At 35.7% G+C, this 24465-nt stretch overlaps 1 protein-coding gene across 4 annotated transcripts; it reads right to left on the bottom strand.

The window, feature by feature from the left end:
- Positions 1–219: 219 nt before the first annotated feature.
- LOC121411373 (mothers against decapentaplegic homolog 4-like) lies at positions 220–24317 on the bottom strand. 4 transcript variants are annotated; one of them, XM_041604056.1, is made up of 12 exons: positions 23937–24317; positions 17521–17907; positions 13184–13358; positions 12645–12698; positions 10790–11077; positions 10039–10251; positions 9523–9702; positions 8711–8869; positions 7939–8122; positions 7213–7381; positions 6263–6401; positions 220–5785 (listed from the first exon to the last, which is right to left on the bottom strand). In XM_041604056.1, exons 2-12 carry the CDS (start codon positions 17761–17763, stop codon positions 5574–5576), a joined length of 2016 nt encoding a protein of 671 aa, XP_041459990.1. In that variant the 5' UTR covers positions 17764–17907; positions 23937–24317; the 3' UTR covers positions 220–5573. The 4 variants fall into 4 exon arrangements, with proteins under 4 accessions (XP_041459990.1, XP_041459991.1, XP_041459993.1 ...); XM_041604057.1 differs by having other exon boundaries at positions 10790–11074; XM_041604059.1 differs by having other exon boundaries at positions 10790–11074; positions 12669–12698.
- Between the last annotated feature and the right edge of the window lie 148 nt (positions 24318–24465).

Genomic DNA, 24465 nt, shown 5'->3' with positions numbered 1-24465 from the left:
AAAGCAAAATAGGACTAACAGTAACAATTATGTATTGTAAATGGATTCATAACTTTTTTGTTTTTTTACTATTTATTTACCTTGATTTGTTTTTTTTTTTATTTCACAATATGTTTCAATTTACGTATTTTATCATTAGTATTGTACAGGGCTATGTAAAGATGGGTCATTTTGCCCCAGTCAAGTCCATTGGCACATCTGACCTTTTTTGTAATGCTCTTACACTGGGATCGGCAGTACAGAAAAGTTGATCATTTTGTGGAATTTGCTCAGCAGTTTTTTTTTTACCATCTTTGACTATGACAAAGACTTGGCTTATCGTCTTATGCAAAATTAATGATTTGTGCTAGAATATATTGATCTATATTGCATACTTCTGTACTTCCCTTTTTTTAAGTTCCAAAGAAAAATGAGTACCCAATGCAGATTATGTTTCATTATTTTTGTCATGTTTTAACCTTTATCAGCATTCTTTTTTTTTTGCATACAGTATGTATGCAAGTATCACAAGTACACTTTTCTCATTTGTGTCTGAGCTACCTTTTTTTGATAGATTCTTTCATGTATTCTGTAAGCTCGATATCTTGGACATTCCAATGCTGTAGTAGCAGTATTCTGATTAAAAGTTTCATTTGTATTGGAATAAATCTAGATGATATATCTGATTTTGTTGATGCACTAATGAAAAGGGACTGAATTATAGATTTCCTTATAGTAATTGAATATTTTGATGATCACCATTGAATAACAAGTGATTTCAACCACAATTCAGACCGTTTCATTTGTACACATGCTAGCTACATGTATATTAGATGACAAGATGGTTTTGTAAAAGGAGCCTAGTAACCGTCTCCTTAGTAATCAACCAAGAGTTCTCACTGCTGCCCATACACATTCTGTTGTTCAGTTAATGTTTGTATATGTGTGTATTTCAATCTTTTTCTTTATTTGAAAATCTGTGACATTTATTGACAATAAAGTCTACCTTTTATGTTTTACTTCAAATATCAGTTTGGATTCTTTGGAATTTGGTTTTAGTGTGGAACGTTGATTGATCTGGGGCCCGTTTCCTTAAGGACTTGCAACTGTTGTAACTTTGCCATTGTGGCAACTACCATCATGGAGACCTTGATTATGATTGGCTGCTGAGCCCTGTTACCATGGTAGATGCAACAGATGCAAGTCCCTTATGAAACTGGCCCCTGATCAACCTCACCTATGGAAATGTCATAATATTTCAAACAGGAAACAAAGAGAGGCATACTAGATTGTCAAGACAATGGTGCACGCATGAATATACATCATGTTTAGAAAACATTTTTAAAATAATGGACAATATGCATTTGAGATGTTTTTGATTACTGGATCAACCAATCTCAATTCTTTTTTATGCAGGGCCTAGGGGAACATATAAAGCAGCATCTTGTATTACTTGACAAAGTTGCTATAAAATCCAATCACATTATTTGCGAAAATCACCAACATAAGGGACAATGATAAGATGATTTTGCATGAATAACAGAGAATGGGGAAGAGGGTGTGTGGTACAAATGTACAGCACAAAATGAAATGAATCACCTTTCAACAGCTTGCTTATAATTCCATAGTAACTCATCAATTTTATTATTATGCACTGATCAAACAATACATTTACACACCACTGTACATGATACAAGTGAAACATTACGTGTGTACAATAAATTACTTCACAAATTCAATTCATTGCATTACATACAAGAAAACGTTTATAATCACGAGTGGCCTTGAATGGGTCATAATATAGCAGTAATTGAAGTCGTGTGACAAATATTTGATGGGCTTGTGTATTCTTTGAGACTTGACATCAGGAGCTAGATCAAGATGCGGTTATCTTAGTAGTCATAATAATACTGTGCACTTCAAGTTATTTCCAGTGAACATTCATTTTGTGGCAAGTTTTGACTTTGGAATACAAAACTCCTGCATCATAGGAATACACACATACCATATCACCTTGCAAGTCAAAATCTGAATGTAAAATATATATATATCAAACCTACTAATCTTTAGTAAACCCCAAATACTGACCCACTGTTTAAACCCAAACAAAAGGGGAAGTTCCCTATTTATTTAATGTGAATTGTTTTGTCTACACCAAAATAGAAAGGTGAATATCTGAACTCCCATTCAATTATCTAACAGAAGTAAATGTATGTATAATCAGATTCAATTTCAAGAAAAAAAATATTTTCAAACAATGCCCTTTTATTGAAATTGCAAGAGTTCATATACCTACTACTAACAAATGCATGTGAATTGGAAAATACAGAAGTCCATAATATTCATGCCTGTACATTGTGCATTTCAGTTTAGATGAAATGTTTGAACCAGTTCATAGAGTATTTGAAAATGGCAGTAAGGATAGATTAAAGAGAATTATGTTGTGCATGAATCTAGTTCTCTTGAAAAATAAGCTGCTTAACGGAGAAAAACCCTTGGAAACCAGTTGAATTCATATGAAATAGAAAGATCAATGAAAGTTTGAGAATTTGGATATTGGGATCACTAATACAATGTAGATCCTTCTATTGGTAATGCAAAATCTGTGACGTCACACACTGTACCACTTTTCAATTACTTTACTGTATGTATTGTAATAATGAATCTAGTCTTTTTCATGAATGGGTCTTCTCTTTTTATGCGAGTGTTTAAATGAGGTTTGACAACATTGTATCCTGAATGAAATTTTCGTCATATTAGAGAATGAGCAAAAAGAGATGTTTAGGGTATATTTTCAGTACCAAAGCGGAGAGCCGTACATGTGTGACATCACAGATCTCGTTCTCATTGCCAGTGAGCATTAGTAATCCCAACACTCAAATGCTCATAAATTCCTTATTTCTTGTCCATATTTACTCATTCTTTCATTTTTCTGCTTTCACACAAGCTAACTTGCACCAAGATGAAGGGTATCATTCTCCTTTGACTGTGAACAAAGTTGAATAGCAACATGACAAAATATTTGATTGGATATATTCACTCTTGCAAATGCATTATAATAATGATTCACAAATGACATGCTTTCATTCATCCAACAGACTATATGTATGACATTTCTTCCGACATACACACAATGCAAAATGGTTGCAGATACTTGCATAAAGTTGTAAAACATAAAACTGTACATGATCTTCACATAAACAAAGGCAAAGGAATTCTGAGGATGTACTCAAGAAAAACACATACAGGTATACAAGACCTTGATCAGGCATTTGAGAAGAAAAAAACAATATCTTCTTACGTATTTCAGATAAGCTCATTAATAATGAAAATCATACCATGACTGATAACACTAATATAAACTGTATTTTGTTCAAATAAATTTGTTCGCAGATTTTGAATAATCATGATTCAAACTGGTATAACTCATTTATACCAACTCTACATAAAGCAGCAAGCATTGCATTCAGGTATTGATCATAAAATATATATCAGCAAACAAGTGGCATGAAAAATAGAGATTTCTTTAATAAGCAATGTGTGTGTTCCTTGAATAATTCTGTTCTCATTTATTCCTAAATGAATCAAGAATTCTGTCTTTTATAAACCTGACTCTTGAAGATCATGATTGTGTCCAAACTATGGTTGAAAAGTTCACTGGTGTTATTGATAAATTCACATTCCTTAAACTTTAAAAACTTTGTATTTGCACTAGTATGGGGCATTTCATCTCTTCAAGTTAATGAAAGTATACAGGCAGCATTAAATCAGGAAGTCATTTTGAAATCAACACACGAGTCAGTCAGAAATGATCGAAGAAAAGTCCTCATCAGGAGACAATGTACATATATTTCTGCTAAATCAAGCTAAATATCAACAAAGTTATTTACAAGTAAAACTCACTAGGGAATGAGATCACATTTTTAAACCCCAAGCATTTAAAGCAGTTTGAAGAAGAGAACAGCACTCCCCATGAAATCACCTGATCATTCAATAGCATGATATTCATGGAAGACATAGAAAAAAAAATAGTACATGATCTACATCAACAGAAAGCTTGAAGGGTATTTATTTTTTTCAGTATAGTACTACTCAAAATTCAACAATCTGTAAAATGAAGAAGAAAAATTATAACTGAGAAAATTACAAACATAATAGCGACTCAGAAATATCCATATGATACAATATTCACAATATTTTCATATAAATACACGTGTTTAGCAACGCACTTTAGAAACATCACAAAGAGTGCTTCCAAAGAAAGAAATGAGGCAAGGTTCTTTTTTGTTTCTGCCTCAGTATTTTTGTTCACATGCCAAAAGACTAAACCTCAGTAGAAAAAAGAAAGAAATGACAGATTTGATCACACCAAGTTAGTTCATCTTCATTGTATTTATTGCTAATGTTGTAACCCCACATGTTTATATTGCACCTCACAAGAGTAATAAACCAATGTCTAAACTTTCAAGGCCTGGGCCCACATTTCACGATGCAATTTATGTCAGTGATTTTCACTGACAGTACCAAGCTACTGAAATACTTGCATCCCATTGGATGAGAGCAGGTTTGTCAGTGAAAATTACTGCAAAGATGCTTCAAGAGAATGATCTCCATGGTTTTAGGCATCTCTGGCTCTGGTGAGATGTGCAAAGTAAAGTATCATACCTGTAATCAATTAAGCACACGATCATCTTGTAATAGTAATATTGTAATATTTCATCTTGATTTGTAAACAAATAAATGACAACATGGTGATGGTAAGCCTACCAAAAAATCAATTGCCTTGGCCTTTGTAATAATCTCCTGTGTCTTTCATACCCCAGTACTCTCTTTCTCTCTCCCTCTATCTGCTGTTTTCATGTGCATTACAACTAAAAACTCCACCCACATTTTCTTTTCTCTGTGAATCTATTTGAATAAAGTAATATCCATCTTCCATCACATCAGTTTCTCTCAATAGGCCTTATGCATATGATGATAATCTCAATAGCGCCCTCCCTTAGAGGACATGGGAATATGCCTAAACAGAGTTGTCAGAGATGCAGCTGCAGATCACCAATGCGTGGGCTTCAGCCACTAAGATGGCGGCGCGATGACTTCACATGCATAAGGTCTATAGCTGATTGGTCAGGCCCAACAAAATCAGATTTCCAAATTCAGCAATAATCAGCCAGATGCATTTGTATTGTACTCTTCTGTAATGCCAAGAAAGAGTTGCATGAACTCCAAGCAAACAAGTTCCCCTGTAAACATAGCACCATTCCTCCTTTGGTTTCACTGGCAAGGTTCAACACAGACCTTGTGTCTCTCAATAATTTTAAAACAGATTCCACCATGGGATAATTCATTCAGCCGAGCTATGAGGCCTGATATGAAATAGAAAACATGCCGCAACTTCACACACGATTCAAAGGAGCTCATCTGTAAAGCTTCACAGCCTTTTGAAGGGTCCTTTTCCAAGTCTTTCCTTTGAATGCAGCGAAGGGCAAAAGTGATATAATCGCAGCCTCGTTTGTCAAGTCACACATACCATGAGAATCCTCATTCGCTGCAAAAATCAGATATAAAGTTTGTTGCCATGCCAATGAGATGGCTCAGTCTATAGGATGCGGTTCCATGAGAGGCATCGTGTGAAGGACCTCGTCCAAGAGTTGAAGTGCTCTGTGAAGGTGAATTTCAATCCAACATGGAGTCTCCTTGATGCTCTGTCGTGGGTAGTCTGGACCCCAACCCTTCACAAAACTCATCCGTAATATACACAGTCGCCTCAAGTCATCCACTCCAATCCCTGCTGCAGCCGAGTAACCTGAAGCAGCAACAAAAATAATATAATACCATTAATTGCAGGGTTTTCCTTCTAAAAATAGGAAGGTAATTTCAATATGCCTTGCATAATGCATACAGAATTGTAACTATCAAGATAATCATTGGTATCTTTTTTCTTGCATTACAAAAAACATTACACTCCATTATTGAGAAAGAACTGCAAGTCTTTCAAGCATACACGATGCACCGTGTTTAATGAAAATCACAATCCTCAGATTACAACTACTGAAATACAAATACATTTTGATAAAGTAGTAATATCCAAAAAGTCCTTTGCAACTGACTTATGGTATATTCATATTGTGAGATGCAATTAACAAGAGCAGTATTTACCTCCGCCATCATCATCACCATCATCATCATCATCATCATCACCACCACCACCATCATCATCATCATCAATCTTTACAATCACAACCAACATCATTTCCAAAGGCTAAACGAAGGATACACTTACGGACTGCTGGTGCTATTCCCCCTACGGATGATGGACCAGGTACATGTCCTGCTACAGCTGCTGCTTGAGCAGCTGCCGCTGCCTGAGCTGTGGCTGCTTGTGACTTCATCTGGGCATAACATTGCTTGAGATCAAATACCTACATAAAGATAAAAGAGGATTGTTGTCATAACAACAGACATCCCTTTTCATTAAATCACATTCTTCTGAAATTATAAGTGTGCAAGGTAGTCTTATTTCATCCTTCAAGACTGGTAAAATAAATAGACTAAAGATTTGTAATATGATTAATTCACATGGCATCATCAAAGCTGAACTTCACAAGTTGCACTGAATAATCATTTTAGGAAGTACAATAGTAATCTCGATTGAAAAGCAAAGACAGATAGCACCCAAAATCATAAGTATTATTGCACTGAAAAAGAATGTCATGCTATTTTGCTTAATAGAGACCAATTACTCATTTGAATTTCAAAGATATTGTTTTTGTTACATCATTTTTATTTGTACATATAAACACTTGGATAATCATGTTGTCATGTCTTATTTAGATTCATTTGATGATCATAACTGGAATAAACACAATTCGTTCCCATTACAGAAACAAATAACAATTCCAAATACAAATGTAAAGAATGTTATATGAAATAATAGGGGGTTGTGTCCATACACAACTTTGACATAGGGCCACATTGTAAGTTAAAGAATAAAAAGAAACATAATTTCAGGGATTATTGTCTATTCTAGTGTATTTTTGTTTTATCATTTTTTCTTTTAAATAATTTTTTAAAGCAATCTATTTATGGTACAATGTCATCTACCATTTCCTCTATATATACTGTAGAGTAGATCATGTGACCCACATCAGCCATGCTCAGATTTAAATTCAATATATCTCGTCCAATGACTGAAGTCACATAGAAGCTTTGAATTTCTCATTCCATCGTTACCTTGATGTATGCTGTAGGATATATCTTATGAACTGCATCACCGGGTGCTCGTCCGGCTTCCCTGTCAAGGTAGTAGCTTTGAACAAAGACAGCATGATCACTAAGACACCTGACCCACACGTCACCTTCTCCTTTCAGCTCCAGCTGTACACCCTTACCGATGTGAAGCCTGAAAAAAGAGATCAAAGATGTCTTCATATGAATTTCCTATAGCTCCGAATGAACACTTCGCATACAGAAAATCAGTCAATAATGGCTAAAGTTCATTAAGAGACGACATTGAAAATAAAATTTCAAGAAGGATATGGTACTTTTACAGTGCATAAATTGCAGCCCATGTATGAATCATAGGTAAAACTTGCTGAGAATGATAAAGTTTTGCAAACCAAACGTAAACCTCCAGGCAGACCTTAGAATTTGAAAAGATATAAATTTAATCCAGCAGCCTCTTTTCTATTTTTCATTCGTTTGTCTTCAAATCATCATTTCCGAAAATCAAAGTTTCAAGTAGCAACAAGAACTTGCAAGAATTATTTACTCATGAAATCATGTTGTTTGAGGATTGCAAAATGAAATTTCCAACATTTTCATTGTAAAAAAAAAGATTTCTTAAAATTACAAAACATAATGTATTCAAATGGTGACCTGCTTCATAATGAATATTTTTATTCAAAATAATTTCCTCTTTTTTATTTCATTTTATCAAAAGGAACACTAATAAAATACCTTGCTTTCTCACTGCTCTCTGTTCTATGTACATTGGATAACTGTCCTAAGCAAAATCTGTCCATTCTTGAGGGATCTACATAGCCATCTACCTTCACCGTAGGACAGGAGGACTGGATCTTGAAGATCTCGCCAACTTGGGTATCAAGTTCAAAGTAGGCTATTGAACACCAATACTCTGGAGCTAAATAGAACAAAATATAAAGAATCCAAATTAAATTGTCAGTAATAAAAACATGCATAAATAATCAGTTAACATACAAATATATACAGATTTCCCCCCTTTAAATTGTGACATGAATAATAGAGTTCTATAAAGATTCAATTTACAAATATATTCAGTGTAATAACACATCAGGGTTGCTATATAATCAGAGTATGTTGAGGATTTTTTAAGCCTTCTATCCATCACAAAAAAATATGTGTACTGCAGTCTTTGTTGACCTTTTTTTAAATTAATCCAAGGCTGTGGATGCCCTGTCAATAGGCCTTAGAATTTTGGGGTGCAGGTGAGACAAGAGTTTCATTTCATTTGTGCATTTATTATCCATTTTCTTTCAATACCATTAACATTTAATTGTGTAGGTACATTGACTTCATTAGGGCAAATCATATATTCATGAGGTCGTATCTAAGGTCCCTATGGACCGATTGCCAACAAATTTTAGCAGTTGGTGTTTTTTCACCATGGTTTACCAAAATATGGTATTAAAAAAAAGCTGCATAAATGGAAAATTGATGACGTCACACTTCGGCACTCTATAGTTCATACCTGGTTGAGTTGATAGGGGTGGTTCCACTGCTGCATTGTCCTTTGGCATCTGGTAACCATGAAACTGATTCTGTCCACTCACACCTTGTGGGTTGACACCCTGACGGTAGTTGAGGGTACTCCCGCTAGGACCTGCACCTCCCCATGACTCGGAATTACCTGGAAAATATACAAGTTAAGAATATGGATCAGTATCATTCCAATTTATTATTATCACTCAGGTATCAAATGCAGCAATATTAAGCATATATATTTTTTTCATTTTCCACATGTTTTTCATGACCTCATGGTAAAAAAATGAAAAGTTGGCATGAACCTCATTGGTATTCAAAATAGAAGAAAAGAAAAGTGGAAAAATCCAGAGATATTTCAAATAAGAATGATTGATTTTCATTTTCTGGGAGTCTGAATTACCTGCACATGTTTCACTAAAAGCTGAAAATATTTTTAAGACAGGATAATAATAGAATTTTCAGAAAATTAATTTTATCCTCAGAACTATTGCTTCTATAAGTTCATTCCAGTTCAACATTTAGAGCTGCAAGAAGAATCACCTGAGCAAGTATCAAATATCAAGTATCCCCTCATCAAACCAAACAAGCTAAGTTTTCAAAATTAAATGTCTAAATAGCTAAAAAGTACAGCCAGGCAAAAATAACAGAATGTCATGAGTAAGCTTATTAAGAAAAATTATTTTAAATAAATAAGTGCCAGCTTTTGAGGGATGATATTTAGAAACTATCTATCAAAATTTCAATTTAGAAGAATAACTAGATAGGCTTTTATCCCTAAATCAACCATGAGACACTCACTTCTCTGGAAAGATGAAGAGGTCATGTTTGGTACAGGTGATGTAGGACCCTGAGAAGTCTGTTGTGGCATGGGAGGAGCAGACGGTGGTCCTTGACTAGGGGCTTGTTGGGTTGGAGGAGGAGGTGGACCAGATGGGCCTGGACCACCCGATGAACTGGGACCTGGAGCTAGTGGGGCACCTGATCAGATACAAAACAAAATAATGAAGTCATACAAATAGGAAGTCATAAAATAATGCAATTAGGAGTATGTGCGTACATTCATCGATGTGTTGTGCATTTTAAACACAGGCAAAGACTGATTTCAATAAATTTCTATCGCAGCTGCTGTTACCACTAGTGCTACAGCTGCTGCTACTACTACTTCTACTAATAATAGAAATAATATTGCCACTACCACCATAACACATAAACTTACAAAATACAATATCTACCAGTATTCTACTACCACCACTTGTACTACATACAATGATAATAAACATAGCTTCTTATGAAAAAAATCCTACACTATCTCACCTTGTGGAACCGATGCATGACTGGCGTGCATGGCAGGAGATGGCTGGGCTGGTTGAGGGGGTGTCGAGTGAGCCGGAGGGGCAGGAACCGGAGGAGTGGAGAGGGCTTGAGATGGACCTGGAGCAGAGAAAGGGGGCTGTTGATGGGCTGGTGGGGGGATGGAAGGCATACCCATGGAATGTGGGGGCATGGAAACTGGCGGAGGAACTTGACCTGTTAAGATTAAATAAAGTAGGCAGAATGTAAACAAAAATATATCAATTAGGATGAAATTGATTCTTTTGGTTAATAAAAATGCAGCTGTTGATCAGAAAAATCTCCATTAATTTACATATAAGTTTATTTTCATATACACTTTTTTTCCACTGAACACCCAATCAAAATTTGATGGTGCTGTGTGTGCATGTGTACTGATATCGTCCATGGAAATGTTACCATACATATAAAAATAATTGCAAAGAAGATACCTAGATACATGTATATGTATGTTGAAACCAGACATTTGTGAATCACTCTATCCAAAATTTCAATACAATACATCATAATAAAGGCGAACGTGATATCACTTTCTCTTGTCCAAGTTGTATAGTTATTTGTGACATTTATATCCCCCATTTCTGTCTTTGCCTTGCCTCCCCCCTCCCCCTTCCATGTAACGGGGGGGGGGGGGGGTAGGTCAGAGTAAAGGCTCCGCATACAGCCTCTCATAACACTAGATTAAAAGACTCTCATATCAAGGAATCCACATTACCTTGTTGATGTGCCAGCATACGGTTGAAATCGCTGAGCCCAGCCGATGACGGCCCAGGTGCTCCGTGGGGGGAGCCGTGTGATGACACGTGAGGTGATCCATGCGACGGGAGATGAGATGAACTGTGGGGAGGGCCATGGGGTGGACCATGGGGTTGGCCCAGGGGTACGGCAGGGTGCTGGATGTTCTGGATCCCCCCGTTGCTCATGCCGGGAGGGTGGGATATGTTCTGCTCCACCTGAATACATTCTCCTCCAAACTCATCTTTAACCACACGTGGAGGACCTGCTGTAGTAAAGATAAATTATGGAAAAGCATTTGTTAGTAGTTACATTCATCTTATTTTCAATTCCAATGTGCATTTTTAATTGCAATTTGAATTTCTTTGGTCAGAAAAAATAATAAAGAAAATAACCTATATTGCTGAGAAACTTTATTTTTATGACTACTGATCAAGTACTAAGTAAAACAAAGAAATATAAAATAATCAAAGAGCTTTCAAACAACACCCATCAATTCACTGATTCCTCTCAAAATAGCATACTATGACATACACATGTAGTTCTATGACAGTAGAGGCACTAAGAATAAGAATTACAAGTGATCACAAAGGCCTTTAATAACAAAATCCAACCCTCAACAAAGGCATTTCCATTTAGGACAGCAAATTTACTCAATGTCTGTACTACTTGTTCACACCTCATACCTATATCATCAAAACTGTTTGGAGAGCTGCCATTTATGCAGTTTGGAAGGGAGAGCATGTATTTTTTTACAGCTACAATGCATGTAGGTGTTGTTGTACCCCAGTAACCTAGCAACCATGTACCAACTATTACAGAACATTTGATAATAGCACCAGCAGATGGCCAAGTTGCCATCATCTCTTTGAAAAGTACATGTACAATGTAGGCCACTCAGTGTCTACGTGTTAATTGTACTATTGTACTACTATTAACTAGAAATTGAACAGGTCCCATCATTGGACATTACTTTAAAGCAAATTTAATGGCCCTCCTGCGAAAGAACCCCATCTTTGTCATCAATTCTTATAATTAGCAACTTTGATACTTAAAGAGAAATGCCAGTAGTTGCAGTAAAGACTGATTTCATGAGAAAGTCTGTAAAACAAGGCTTAATTGTCAGTTTATCATCGCGGATCTAGATCTGGTACAGTTACATAAACTGAACTTTGTGAAATCTTGAAATCTACGCTGAAAAATGTTCACACTGAAGATAACCAACACAGATAGGCACACGTGGGACAGTGTATTATTATTGCTGGAATAAAGACCCGACGGAAGTGACCGAATCCGCGCTTATTTTGCTGATTTCTCTGCAATTACACAATTTCTTCCAGAATCCTTTGGCACATATTTTTTATTCATACAAACAGACACTTGGGTGGTCATTATATTAGATTCTGTAAAAAGTCATTTTTAGATCGTTACCAAAACTGGAATTTATCTTTAAGCTCAAATTAAATCTCTACCTACATTTGTACAATGTAGTACATACATGTAGTTCAGATTATTACTATAACTGACTTATATCTCTCTGCAGAAACTTTTCTGCATTTTGAAGGTCATCAGGCCAGGGGCCCATTGTAGAAAGAGCTGCAATCAAACATAATTCTAAGAATCATGCGCAACTTGACTTTCAACCAATCAAAAGCATGCATTTGAGACTTGCTATTGATATTTTGATTTGTGTTTAAACACAACTCTTTCTGCAATGATGCTCCACAAGAGATTCATTTCAATAGACTGTAGAAGTAACTAAATATATCATAAATGCATGAAACATGAATAAATACATGTTTTAAAAATTGAAAGATAAGCAATGTAACACATACCGGTATGTACATTGGTTCTCTCACCTGTGTGTTGTAATGTTAGCCCAGTCAGATCTAGAAGGAAAGAAAAGGAAGATAATTTTGTATTAAGGGAGAAAAAGAAAGTAAAGGAGGAAATAGAAGCTGTATGTGTGCATTCTTGACAGTCAATAGTGCATTTTACAAATTTAAGAATATATAAAAGGTCTATGTTTTCAATGTTTTAAATATGCTTTTGATAAAATATTTGCAACCAAATTACTTCCAACACTAGGCAAGTTTAGAACACACTTTTGAAAATACTTTACCTATATTTCTTTGTTTGGGAGGATTATCAGCCTCCAACCTACATGTACATGCACACTGAGTAGAAGTGTCCACATTTCTGATGAAGATAGTAAAATGAGCATGTAAACTTTTGGAAACAATCAATACACATTTACTTTTATTATTAGATGTCAACCTCTACTTAGATTATTAGATATCAACCTCTACTTTCATGAAGCTCACATTTCCAAAACATAAAAGTAAAATCAATCACAAAATACATGTACACTCACCAATTCCAGGCGACACAATTCTTTCATAGTGGTATGGATTTACACACACACTGTCACATTTCAGATCAAATGCATACTGACAGAATTTCAAGTGTTTTAGTTCATTTTTGTGCAAATCAGGCCATCTCCATATCCTGGCATAAATCACATGTGGAAAACCTTTCCTCCCAGCAACCTGAAATCATCAACAAAGAAAAAAAAGAAATTCATGTATTATTGTTTCTTATCAATAAAGGAATATAGACAGTACAGCAATAAATATTAGTGGAGGGTCATCATGATCATTTCTGAAAACCAGGTTCCGATGCTATTGTTCCAATTGTAAAAAAAAAAATGAGAAGTCTAACTGGCTAGATCTAATTTATGTCATTATTCATATCAAACTTCCCCCATGATGCTAACTTAACTCTTAAAATGAACAAAACTGAACTTAGGAAAGTGAGGAACAGAATTTGAGAGCAAGTTTTCTAAATTTTCTTGCTTGAATTTATCAGCATCTACATGGTACATGCATCATTATGACATCATCCCATTCACTGTGACATGTATACTGAACAACTTCACCCCTTGCTTGTCCCATAGGGATATATGGCACTAATAATCTCAGGGCAAAAGTCATAACTTAACGTGGCCTGACATGGGAAAAAAGGAAATACAGGTGTATGATTGCACTATTGTACACATCTAGTTCACCATGAAGAAAAAACATGTCATCAATATTTTGCGCTAATAGATAGTCTACCACTATATTCCGGACATTATTATGCTGAATCACTACCACATAAAATGATTTCCAAATCAAACACTGTATGATTCATAACTGCCTTGAGGGTGTGTTAATTACATATTCATCCACTACCACTTAAGCCTATTGATATTTCAATTTACTGTAAAAAAAAGTGTGAAACATTGTACAAGTAGCTACTATACAGTATTTCCAGGAAATAACTCTTGAACTTGATATTGAGGAATAGCTGTTATCATAACTCATAGAAATCAAAACCTTAGATATCAGCTACAGGTAAAAATATACATGAACAAGTACAATTACATGTATTACTGAACATTACATGTATATTATCCAAGAATTAAATAATTTACAAACTGCAAGAATTAGTGAGAACATACATTTCTGTACATAAGCGCAATATTCCATCCTCATTTCTGCATGTAGTCACTCATACCGCATGATGAAATGAGATGTAGGATTAAATCTTTTCAACATGCCCAGGGCTATTAAACTACTTGCTAAAACCATCAGATAATCCCTCAGGAATCATTGATTTTCTTCGTATATCATATGATATCATTTTGGGGAAGCATGCCAAAATTCAGCTCAGCATACAAGCTACTTGATACCCACACAATACCCATGATGACTCATTATCTACCGAGACCACATAATTCACTCCAATTCATTATGAGAACAACCTGCGAGGAAGAAAAACAATGCTCCCAGCCAAGTCATGTGCCAGCATGTAACCTATTGAACATTCTGACATACTTTTCTCAAAACTGCGAAAACCTTCAGATCTAAAAAATATAGGTCATATCTGATTTTTTTTTCAATTCAGTCATGACCAAAAGTAAAATTTTGTTAAAATCTTTAACCATGGTCCACTTTTCAGACATTGTTGCCAATGGCTTCATGTATGGGTCATGTTACATCAATCGCCAGTCGTGATAGATCACACATCTCCTTTATCTCAAGTGGTGATTGATTACCACCCGTGATCAAACACCCCTCATGACTACATGTAGGTTTGTGCTATGGATAAGACATCATGCTAATGTCTGAATGATGATGTTACTGATCACCACTCGCTAGTGATACCTAGGTGGAGCTTATATCACAGCGCACTACTCTTTGCATATTTGCATTGTGACGAATAATACATCACCATGGATAATATGCATCGTGCACAATGATGTATTCTACGTCACAAACTCACAATTCTGCTGACAACGTGAGAAAATGAGTTAAAATCAATCGGGTGCAGTTATAACAACTCAAAAACATGTTACATGTAATGATCACCGCTGGTGATTTGTTAGCACTATCCACTGCCAGTGGTGATACACCTGATGCAATATTACTGTATTGTACAAGTAAATGTATTCCATTCAAATTACTGATTTTAAAGTGATCACTATGAGCAGTAGCAGTACCATGTTTTTATTTCAGAATTAGGCCTACTGTTTAATTGCTCTAGAATAAAATAATAACTGAATTTTTGTACTGGTAACTTCTGTATTCTACACTTAACCTAAAGCTTTTGGTTGGGGTGTATCCTGGGGTGGTATTCTGGAACTCTGTCATAACTCTTGTCATAAATTTTGTCATTTCTCTCCGAGATGTGACACTGCTATGATTGTCACAAATCGGTATTCTGAACATTGTCTTTTCCCTGTCATATCTCTCAAAGTTCCCACCCATCTTTTCGGAAGCAAACCAATCAAAATCATCGTTAGTTCCGAGTTGGAGCCCTTCTAGCCAATAGGAAAGCCTGGTGGCAGGTAGGGCGTATCCCCAAAACAGTTGCTGGCATCTCGCAACTACACATATATTAATGAGCTTAATTACAAAGAGAGACAGGGAGCTGTGACGGATTTTAGAGAAGTAGAAAAGGAAAAAAGAGAAAAAAGGAGGAATAAATATTTCGGGCCTAACTAATTGTAGCATGAAAAAATAATTTTGAAAATTGTCATGGAAGATGAGTGAAACTAATGACACAATCTAATCTAAATAATATTTGCTTGACATTCAGTCGGCAGGATATCGGGATATTTGGTACTAAAAAATATGACAAAATTTATGACTGCTACCCCCCTGTCATAACTTTTGTCACATCTTTTGCTTGTATAACAGGATTACGTGCATTTAAAGCCGCGTATTTTTGGTGCGCGCTAAAGAGAAGAGACAAAATTTATGACAATTTTTGTGACAAAAGTTATGACATCCACCAGAATACCGATTTTGTCATGTCTCTGAGATAAGATAAAATATGGAGAAAAGACAATGTTCAGAATACCGCCCCTGGATTTCATAAAAGAGGTAACACAGAAATCTCTTGCCATCTTGAGGAAAGCTAAGCATTGTTACATCAAAGAGTATATAGGTTAATTGATTCAGATTTTTCAGACAGGCAGATTTTCTCAGCCCCATCCCCAAAAAAGGTTCTTGTCTGGCTGCCTCCCCCCCCTCCCAATCACACCTGGTTAGTACTAACAATCAAATAATACATTTGGTGATTGTCGATCTTTTTTGTTGTATCAAAAGAATCTTTTGTGTGTTTTAAGATTTCCTCTTTAAATCCCCTGAAAATAATTTATTTACTTATTTACCAGAACTATTACCTTCCCATTTCACATTTTCCAGTGATTTTGTTTTAATGACCTGGCTGGCAAGGGGGGCAATAGAGAGTTGGTAAGAAATGGGTTAGTTTGTTGATAGAAAGGGAAACATATTGGCAGTGCAGTGTGTGACATGCACACTCCTGAGAGGAAACCGTCTAATATGCCATATCCAGGTGAGCTCTCTACCTAGACAGGTTTCACTTTCTAGCACAACCTGGAAAGGAGAACTGTTCCTTCCTTGGGGGAAATGCAAACCAGTTACCTTTGAAATACCCTCCCTTGATGATAAACATTGAGGTAATAAGAAAACATTTTCACCTCACGCCATCTATAATACAAAGGTTCTCTGAAATAAGAACCATCACGTGCCTGCAATTAGAACAGGGGAAAAAGCACCCCTCTCCTTCCCATTGTTTGCAAGGTTTAACTCGGTTCATACAAAGTTAACGTTTCAAGACTAATTCCATTCCAAATGACAGTTTGACAACCAGTATATCTTATAACAGGCCCCATTCCAAACCTTTCTCCCCATCACAAAAGCAAGAAAAGTGTCCTGAATAATATAGGTTTCCATCAAACAATCAATAGGCCCTGAACAATTTTTTTTCTCAAAGTCATTATCAAGGAACATTTTCAATATGGTGTTTTGCTAATTCTTTAAAAAGAAAAATAAAGAAATGAAGGAAATATATCAAAATTGTGCTCCCAAAATGTACAAATCTTTATTTTTTTCCATGATCATCAAAGCAAGATAATGAGACATGGGCTTGGTATTAAGTGAATATGATTCTTTCATTAAAAGAAATGAATAAACTTTGTAGAAAGTATAAAAATATTAGCTTTTGATGGAATTTAAGGTACCATATTTGCCAGTGAATAACACGCACCTCTTCCCCCTTTTCAAAAGTCGGGTGAGTCTTTTACAAAGACAAATCCAACTTGTTCGCTTGTTGCTAGCTAGTAAAATGGAGTTAAATTACCTGTAACCTGCCATCCAATGTCCTTTGTATCGTGACACATTTACTGGGATGTGCGCCGTTTGTGGTAATGGCTGTGATAAGGCTGTCCAGCTCATCTCTCTTCTCTTTCAGTTTTTTCACCAAACTTTCAATGGCCCTCTTTGCAAAAGATTCCGATTCTCCTCCCTGGCGATGGCACATGAGGCTGTGTACTATACTAAGACAGGCATCGGCACTCGTGGGTGCCCCCGCCATCGTTCCCATTGGGTACGCCAGCTTGACTGTGGGGTAGATGACACTAATGGTCACCTCAAAACCGGTCTAAAATGTGCCACTTCTGCAACCGCAAAATAAAATTTGGTGTATTTTCTGCTACACCATGAACCAAGGCATCTGTCCAAGGAGTTCCTGCATATTTGTAAGAAAGAAGGAATAAAAGAAATGGAGCCCAATTAATGATCATGCCCAACAATGTAACCACCTGTAAACTAACAGTAAAATTTTCACTTTGAAAAGTAAAACATTGCTCAAAGACCCTGATTGGACCCAAAAGTGAAATTGACAAGTCATATATATCAATCAAAAGCTTATAAACTGTAAAACACAGCAATGAATGGTATTTTCATCTCTCTTTCCAGCTGAGTACTTTTGGGCTTCAAAAAAAAAAGGTTTATTGTCCTTTTTACCAGCCTCACATCTGTGAACATCATGATGTGTTAAAACCATTGTGATTCCATACGTTAGTACACAGAAAACCTTGGTAATATATTTGCTTTTCAGATTACATAAAATTTGATTTCCTGCTAAATTTTTTCTATCACATAGTAATAGTATAATAAATATCTTCTTGCAAGCTTGAATTGATTATAAAAAATCTACAGCTTTGGACAAGTGTTTGGCATATTTTATTTCCCACCTTGGCACAGGTGTATTCAGATTAAGTGTAATAACTTTTGCTGACATAACAATTTAGGCTTAATAAGAGTCAATCAAAGAAATCACAAATAATCTAGTGAAGAGCTGTAGATTTCCATCCTTTTGAGCACTGAATAATTGTCAGTGCCATTTCGTCTGCAAACTGAAGAAAAAAATTTAATATGTAATCTAAAGCTGGAATCACAATGTTACATCACATAATTCAGGCCGTTAAAAAGCGCGATAAAGCCTACATGTATTTTAGAAACCTGTTAATATGACTTTTTCTAGCAAAATACTGGGCTGTCAAGTGGTGAATATGCATAAAACTGACATTGTTTTACTCTGTAGTCTACATAAACATGCATTTCTTTCCCATTTGTCAGGTTCCCTTTTAGCGCCGGTCTGGGTCTTAAAAGGTAAAGAAAAAAAATTAGTGCCAAAGATGGTCAGATTCAGATGCTATGCGATAGGGTAATTCATATTTGCTAACAGAAGCTTACATCAGCAATTTGCCACATATCGGACACATCAAGCTCTAAACACTTCACATTGCTTGATTAATTTAAACTGTACATGTATTTCTGCAGCGCAAATGCCATTTTTGCTAGTCATTAAAAAATAAATAAATTTCTTATTCATGCAGGAATCATTAATCAATAATAAGAATATAATAGAAAAATAAAATCACAGAGACTTAAGTGTGACTTAAAGCTGTACTCAAAGTCCAGTTGCATGGGGGATATAGGGTGTAACACATGGTTTATTTCCAATTGTCTAATGCCAATTCGTTCAATTGCCAACTCGTCTTTATTAGGTCTACTATCAGTTCGTCCACTCACCACATGTTCTCCTTTCATTTAGTCTAATGCAATTCCGTCTAATAACCAGTTGGTCCAATAGCCATTCAGTCCATAAAGTTAAATTGTGCAAAATGAATGAAAATGAAATGGATATTAGACCAACTGGTTATGAGACGAAATGGCGATTAGACGAAGTGATGATTGGACCAAATGGTTAATGGACCAAATGGTTGTTAAATGAAATGCTGATAGACAGAACAGCATGTGGTGAGTGGACGAGTTGGAAGTAGACAAATTGGCAATTTACCTTTTAAGCAAAAGCAATGTCTAACGAATACCATCAAAGGTAGTTGAACATTTACCAAGTTGGCAGTAGACGAATTGGCAATTTACCTAATGCCTCACCCCACATTGTTCACATTGCAATACTGCACATTGGGGGGTAATATGCTTCCAAGCAACAGCTATTTACAGGTATGCTTTTATCACCCCTGACCAGCATGCAGCACTACTCCATTCTCTAATGTTTGTTTTTATTATGTATTTAAAAGTCATTTATGTTCATTGTTTGTATCATAATTTGGTCAAATAAATAATAACATTAATAATCATCAATTGCACAGATTGAACATTTTATATCACTGCATTAACTTTGTACATGAAAAAGCGATATGTTTTTGACTGAAAGCGCGCATTGAAATCGCGGTCGGGGTTGTTGTATCCCCTATGGCGTTTTTGTAGAGGGAAAATCTTAACCTCTCAAACCGAAATTTCAAGCATGTACATGTAGGTGTTTTGTGATATTTCCTCTGATCCTTGGTTTTGTGTAAAAATAAAGATTCAGTACCAATGTCAAGCAATTTTCTTGGTCTTTCCAAACATGTATTTTTCTAGCAATGAATATGTTGTAAGGCTGGGGAATGAAAATTACAGTAAACTTTGAAGTTAATTTTCTCTAAAATGGTATGCACCGTCGTACATGTATGTGTGATATGATGATTCAATGACTGACTACGATATGGAGGAGCTGCTAGTCTGTGACTTTACGAGTATTAAAACTTTCACAAAATTTGTAAAGGAATTTCATCAAACCTTCATCAATACTTTTCAAAAATTGTTCAGACAGACCAAATTATTGAGACAAACTTCCGCATTTGTTCCATGGGTTTCACATTTAATTTGATTTATTTAAAGCACTTTTAAAAATAACAAAAACAAAGTACTAATTTTTTTCCAACTAAATTGATCTGAAATGGCAGCTGACCTTGACCAAGGAATTTGAAATTACACTCATACTTTCTGATGAAAAATTAAACCGAATACATAATTATTAACAAATTATAATATTGAGATTATCTCGAAAACAATATTTTCAAAATTTGGTTATTATAACTATAAGTTATGTGGACATTCTATTCCAAAGACAAAACCATGGTTCGGATTTCAATGTTTATGACACCGCTGTCGCTGCAGTAGGAAAAGCGACACCTACATTACATGATATCTCGCTTCTTCTAATGCGGGAGAGACAAAAAACATATTCTGCATTAAGACGGTATTAAAAATTGAACACATTTCATAAACTATCCCTGACTTGACTTGCAATTATGCAAGTTGACTCAAATTGCAATTGCAATTATACAATTATATGGTGGAGTTAGAGCATTATACATGTCAGTTTGTTTCGTACTGTTTTCTTTGATCTTATGCAGACACATACAAAGTCAGCTACCCCCTCGTACATGCAGAGGCTCTGTTACCACTTTACAACTGAGCCTCTTCTTAATAGGCAGCAACTTCTCAGTTCCTCAATGTTCTAAGTAATTTGGGGGTGAAATCTTATTTTTTTTTTTTTATCTTTGGACAAGGTTTATCACACATGTGTAAGATAGTTATTTCAGCATTTTCTTACATGTTTATTTCCTTTTGTGTTTTCTTCTCCAGCTGTTGTTCCTTTCTGCCCTTGCAGTCTGAACTTAGGTTATATGGCCCGTATTCTGAAGTCGGGTTTAACTTAAACTCAGGTTTAAAGTTGTGGTTTAAGTATGGACAGCCAATCGTTACACAATCACTAACAGTAGAGATATCAAACTTCAGCTCACTCGGCTCTCAAATCATTCATAATTGTGTAGGAAGTATAAATAGATGATTGTCTTCACCATCGATGAATCAGGAAAGAGCACAGTAAACATAAGAAACATACAACTTAATAAAAATTTTGATACTTTTGGCTTCCCATACTTAAACCACAACTTTAAACCTGAGTTTGAGTTAAACCCGACTTCAGAATACGGGCCTATGAGTTTAATGATATTCAGGTTCCATTCATCCTCCTCCAGTTCCTTTCATCTGATTCTCTTTTGTCATCTTCATTCCTTCTCTATTCAGGTATCCCATCATTCTATCCCTCACCCGACTCCTTAGTTTCTCTTCTCATTATTACATTCATATATCACCAAACATCTTTTATCACATTCATCTTAATTCCTCATTGGTTTATAATTATATTATGATTTGATTACTAAATTTCAGTTGGGTTCTTCTATTTTCTTTAATTTCATTGGTTAGCTTTTGGTTCATTTAAATAATGTTATGTTCCTGTAGCAACAATTTTGATGTAGGCCAGGGGAGCGTTTCATGAAAGGACTTGTCAGACGTTTTATCTGACAAGTCCTGTTTTATCCGACAGTTACTATAGTAACAGTGTTTCTCAACCAATCAGAATCCAGGAAAGTTGTCTGATCTGACAACTTGTCGGACGAAACTATTGATGAAACGCCCCCCAGGAAGGCAAAGTAGAGACAGTTATTTTATTAAAGACACAGACACAGAGACCTATACAGATAGACAAGATCCAGATATTATCTTCATTTACTTTATTCACCGTCTTCGTCCATGTTACGTTTGCTGTTAAAATCCGAGTTATGCTGCTGTTTTGAACTGACTATTGTTTCTTCTCATCAAGTAGATGTTAATTTACAAACCCTACACATGCAAGTGATGCAATACAAGTTTCAATTTGATTTATTCAGGAAAGTCGATCAGATTGGATTTGTGGCAATACAAGAGAAATACTAGATCCCAAACCAAACATTTGTTTAACATGCACTGACTTGGCGCGGGCCAAAGTATCACTGTACCATCAGGGCCATGCCACTATCTGGTAGCCATATTAGTACTATAATGGTAGTCAATCGTATTACTGAACACTTTCATGAATCCAGTCGTATCAAACACAATATTCTCATAAAATTCATCAAACTTTCACCATTAATACACAAACACTAGACAGGAATAACCGTCGTTTCTGGGGATTTATTCAACAATTTCTGACATTTTACTATCATCCCCATTCACAGACGGTAGTGTGTTGGTGTGAGCCTGCATGTGTAATCATTTCTTCCAATATGGGTGACCAGGTTTATAGATTTTTATTTTTTTCAATTCTAACTGACATATCATCTTGAATGAATGCCCACTATTTTTGCTAGACTCTAATCTTTCTTTTGATACTATGCAAATCCAATAAAATATTGAAAATATATATGTTACCAATGATTTTCGTCTTATTTTTTTAATTCTTCTGCCGGAGATGAAAAATGGCAGCCGTGTGTTGCTTCCCTCTACGTTCAATGAGTTGTGCTTTTATCAAGGCTTTCCGATTTAATTTTCGATATCCTAGCGAATCAATGCGAGCGACAAGTTCCGAACGCACGCACATAGATTACAAGCGCAAAGCAGCAGCACGAATCACGATTAATAGCGACTGGTAAATACGTCTGTAAGGATGATGACGTCATCCAAGTTGGCAACTTATGCTGACGAAAGGATCGAAGATGACAATGTTTCGATCATCATTTGAAAGTAATTAGCACTAAATACGGTCTAAGGTACGATATTTCTGAATTTTATACATTTTTCGTAAATATGAATGCAATTTCTTTCATAATGTGACACGTAATGTACAAAAAACGATTGGAATAACGGGTTTCCGCCGAATGTTAGATCTAACGTTACTGCTAATACGTTGTCTATACATACGGGCCTCCAAGCTCTTCAGTCTACGTATTGGTGAGTGAGCCAACGCAGTTCAGCAGAACAACCAAGATACAGAGACTGAAGCTTTTGATCTACACAAACACCTACAAAATATGAATAAGTAAAATTGTTCAGAAAGTCTTTTTTTTACAAAATCAGCTTCAAATCGTACCCGGCCCTCTTCGCATGTGAAATATTTTGGTGATTTGAAAATGGTGGAACGCGTGTTTTATTTGGCCTTTGGAAAAAGTTGAGAAAACAACAAAATCATTGACTTTGAAAATGTGTTTTTGACCATTTTACATTTTATCTTTCTATTCAAGTTCCCTTTGGAAGGATATTGCAAAGTTTAGTGTCTTCCTTTTCTAACATGTATGATGCACACATTCAGTAATACAAATAAAAAGATCTAGGCCTATTCAATTCCCTTTCAATTTTCATTAATTACAACATGTAACATATAAATTTTCAAACTTCAAGTTGTTTTAGACTAGTTTTAATGTTTTAATTTTACGACCCATTTAATTGTCTTAACTCTTATTTTTAATTAAGTTACTGACTTTCACATCGACGAAGACGTTCGTTTGATGTGTGGTGGCAATGCCAATGAATCATGAATGGGCTTTTTTATATCAAAGACTTTATATTGCAATTGTTATGAATACTTTAATCTTAGCTCACCTCAAGCATGTCAGGCTAACTTAGACAGGGTTGCTCCACATGCAAAACTAAAAGCACGTCACTGCTCCTCTCGACTGTAAATACAGCCAGGCTAAACAGGCTCCTCAACTTCTCAAGTCAACTTCCATTCACAACAAGCGAACCAAGTTCAACTGATACTGGTGCAGTTCGGAACAAAGCAGTGATGACAATATTTTTGGTTGAAAAACTGGAATTCGGCCTACATATTAGAGTAAAGTAACACTTCAGCTGAGAAACAGAATATACAGGACAAAGTTAGATAGCAGGAGCTCATCAAAATCAGTGTTGTCGAGGAGGGATTCACCAGCGTCTATCATAACTTTCGCGATCGCAGCGGCTTGCGTGTGTACATATGCGGGCAATAACATTACACTATAGTACAGTCTATAGTAAATAAACTCAGCGAGCTCAGCTCGGCTAGCTGTGTTGCATGCAGCACAACCGCTAGCTCGCTCCGCTGATGCTGGAGTAAAATCTCATTGCAATTTTGCAAACATTTATTTTCAAC

Source organism: Lytechinus variegatus, chromosome 3, assembly GCF_018143015.1.
Source record: "Lytechinus variegatus isolate NC3 chromosome 3, Lvar_3.0, whole genome shotgun sequence".
In the NCBI taxonomy this organism is placed as follows: Eukaryota; Metazoa; Echinodermata; class Echinoidea; order Temnopleuroida; family Toxopneustidae; genus Lytechinus; species Lytechinus variegatus.
This window is presented reverse-complemented; position numbering and strand designations above follow the sequence as displayed.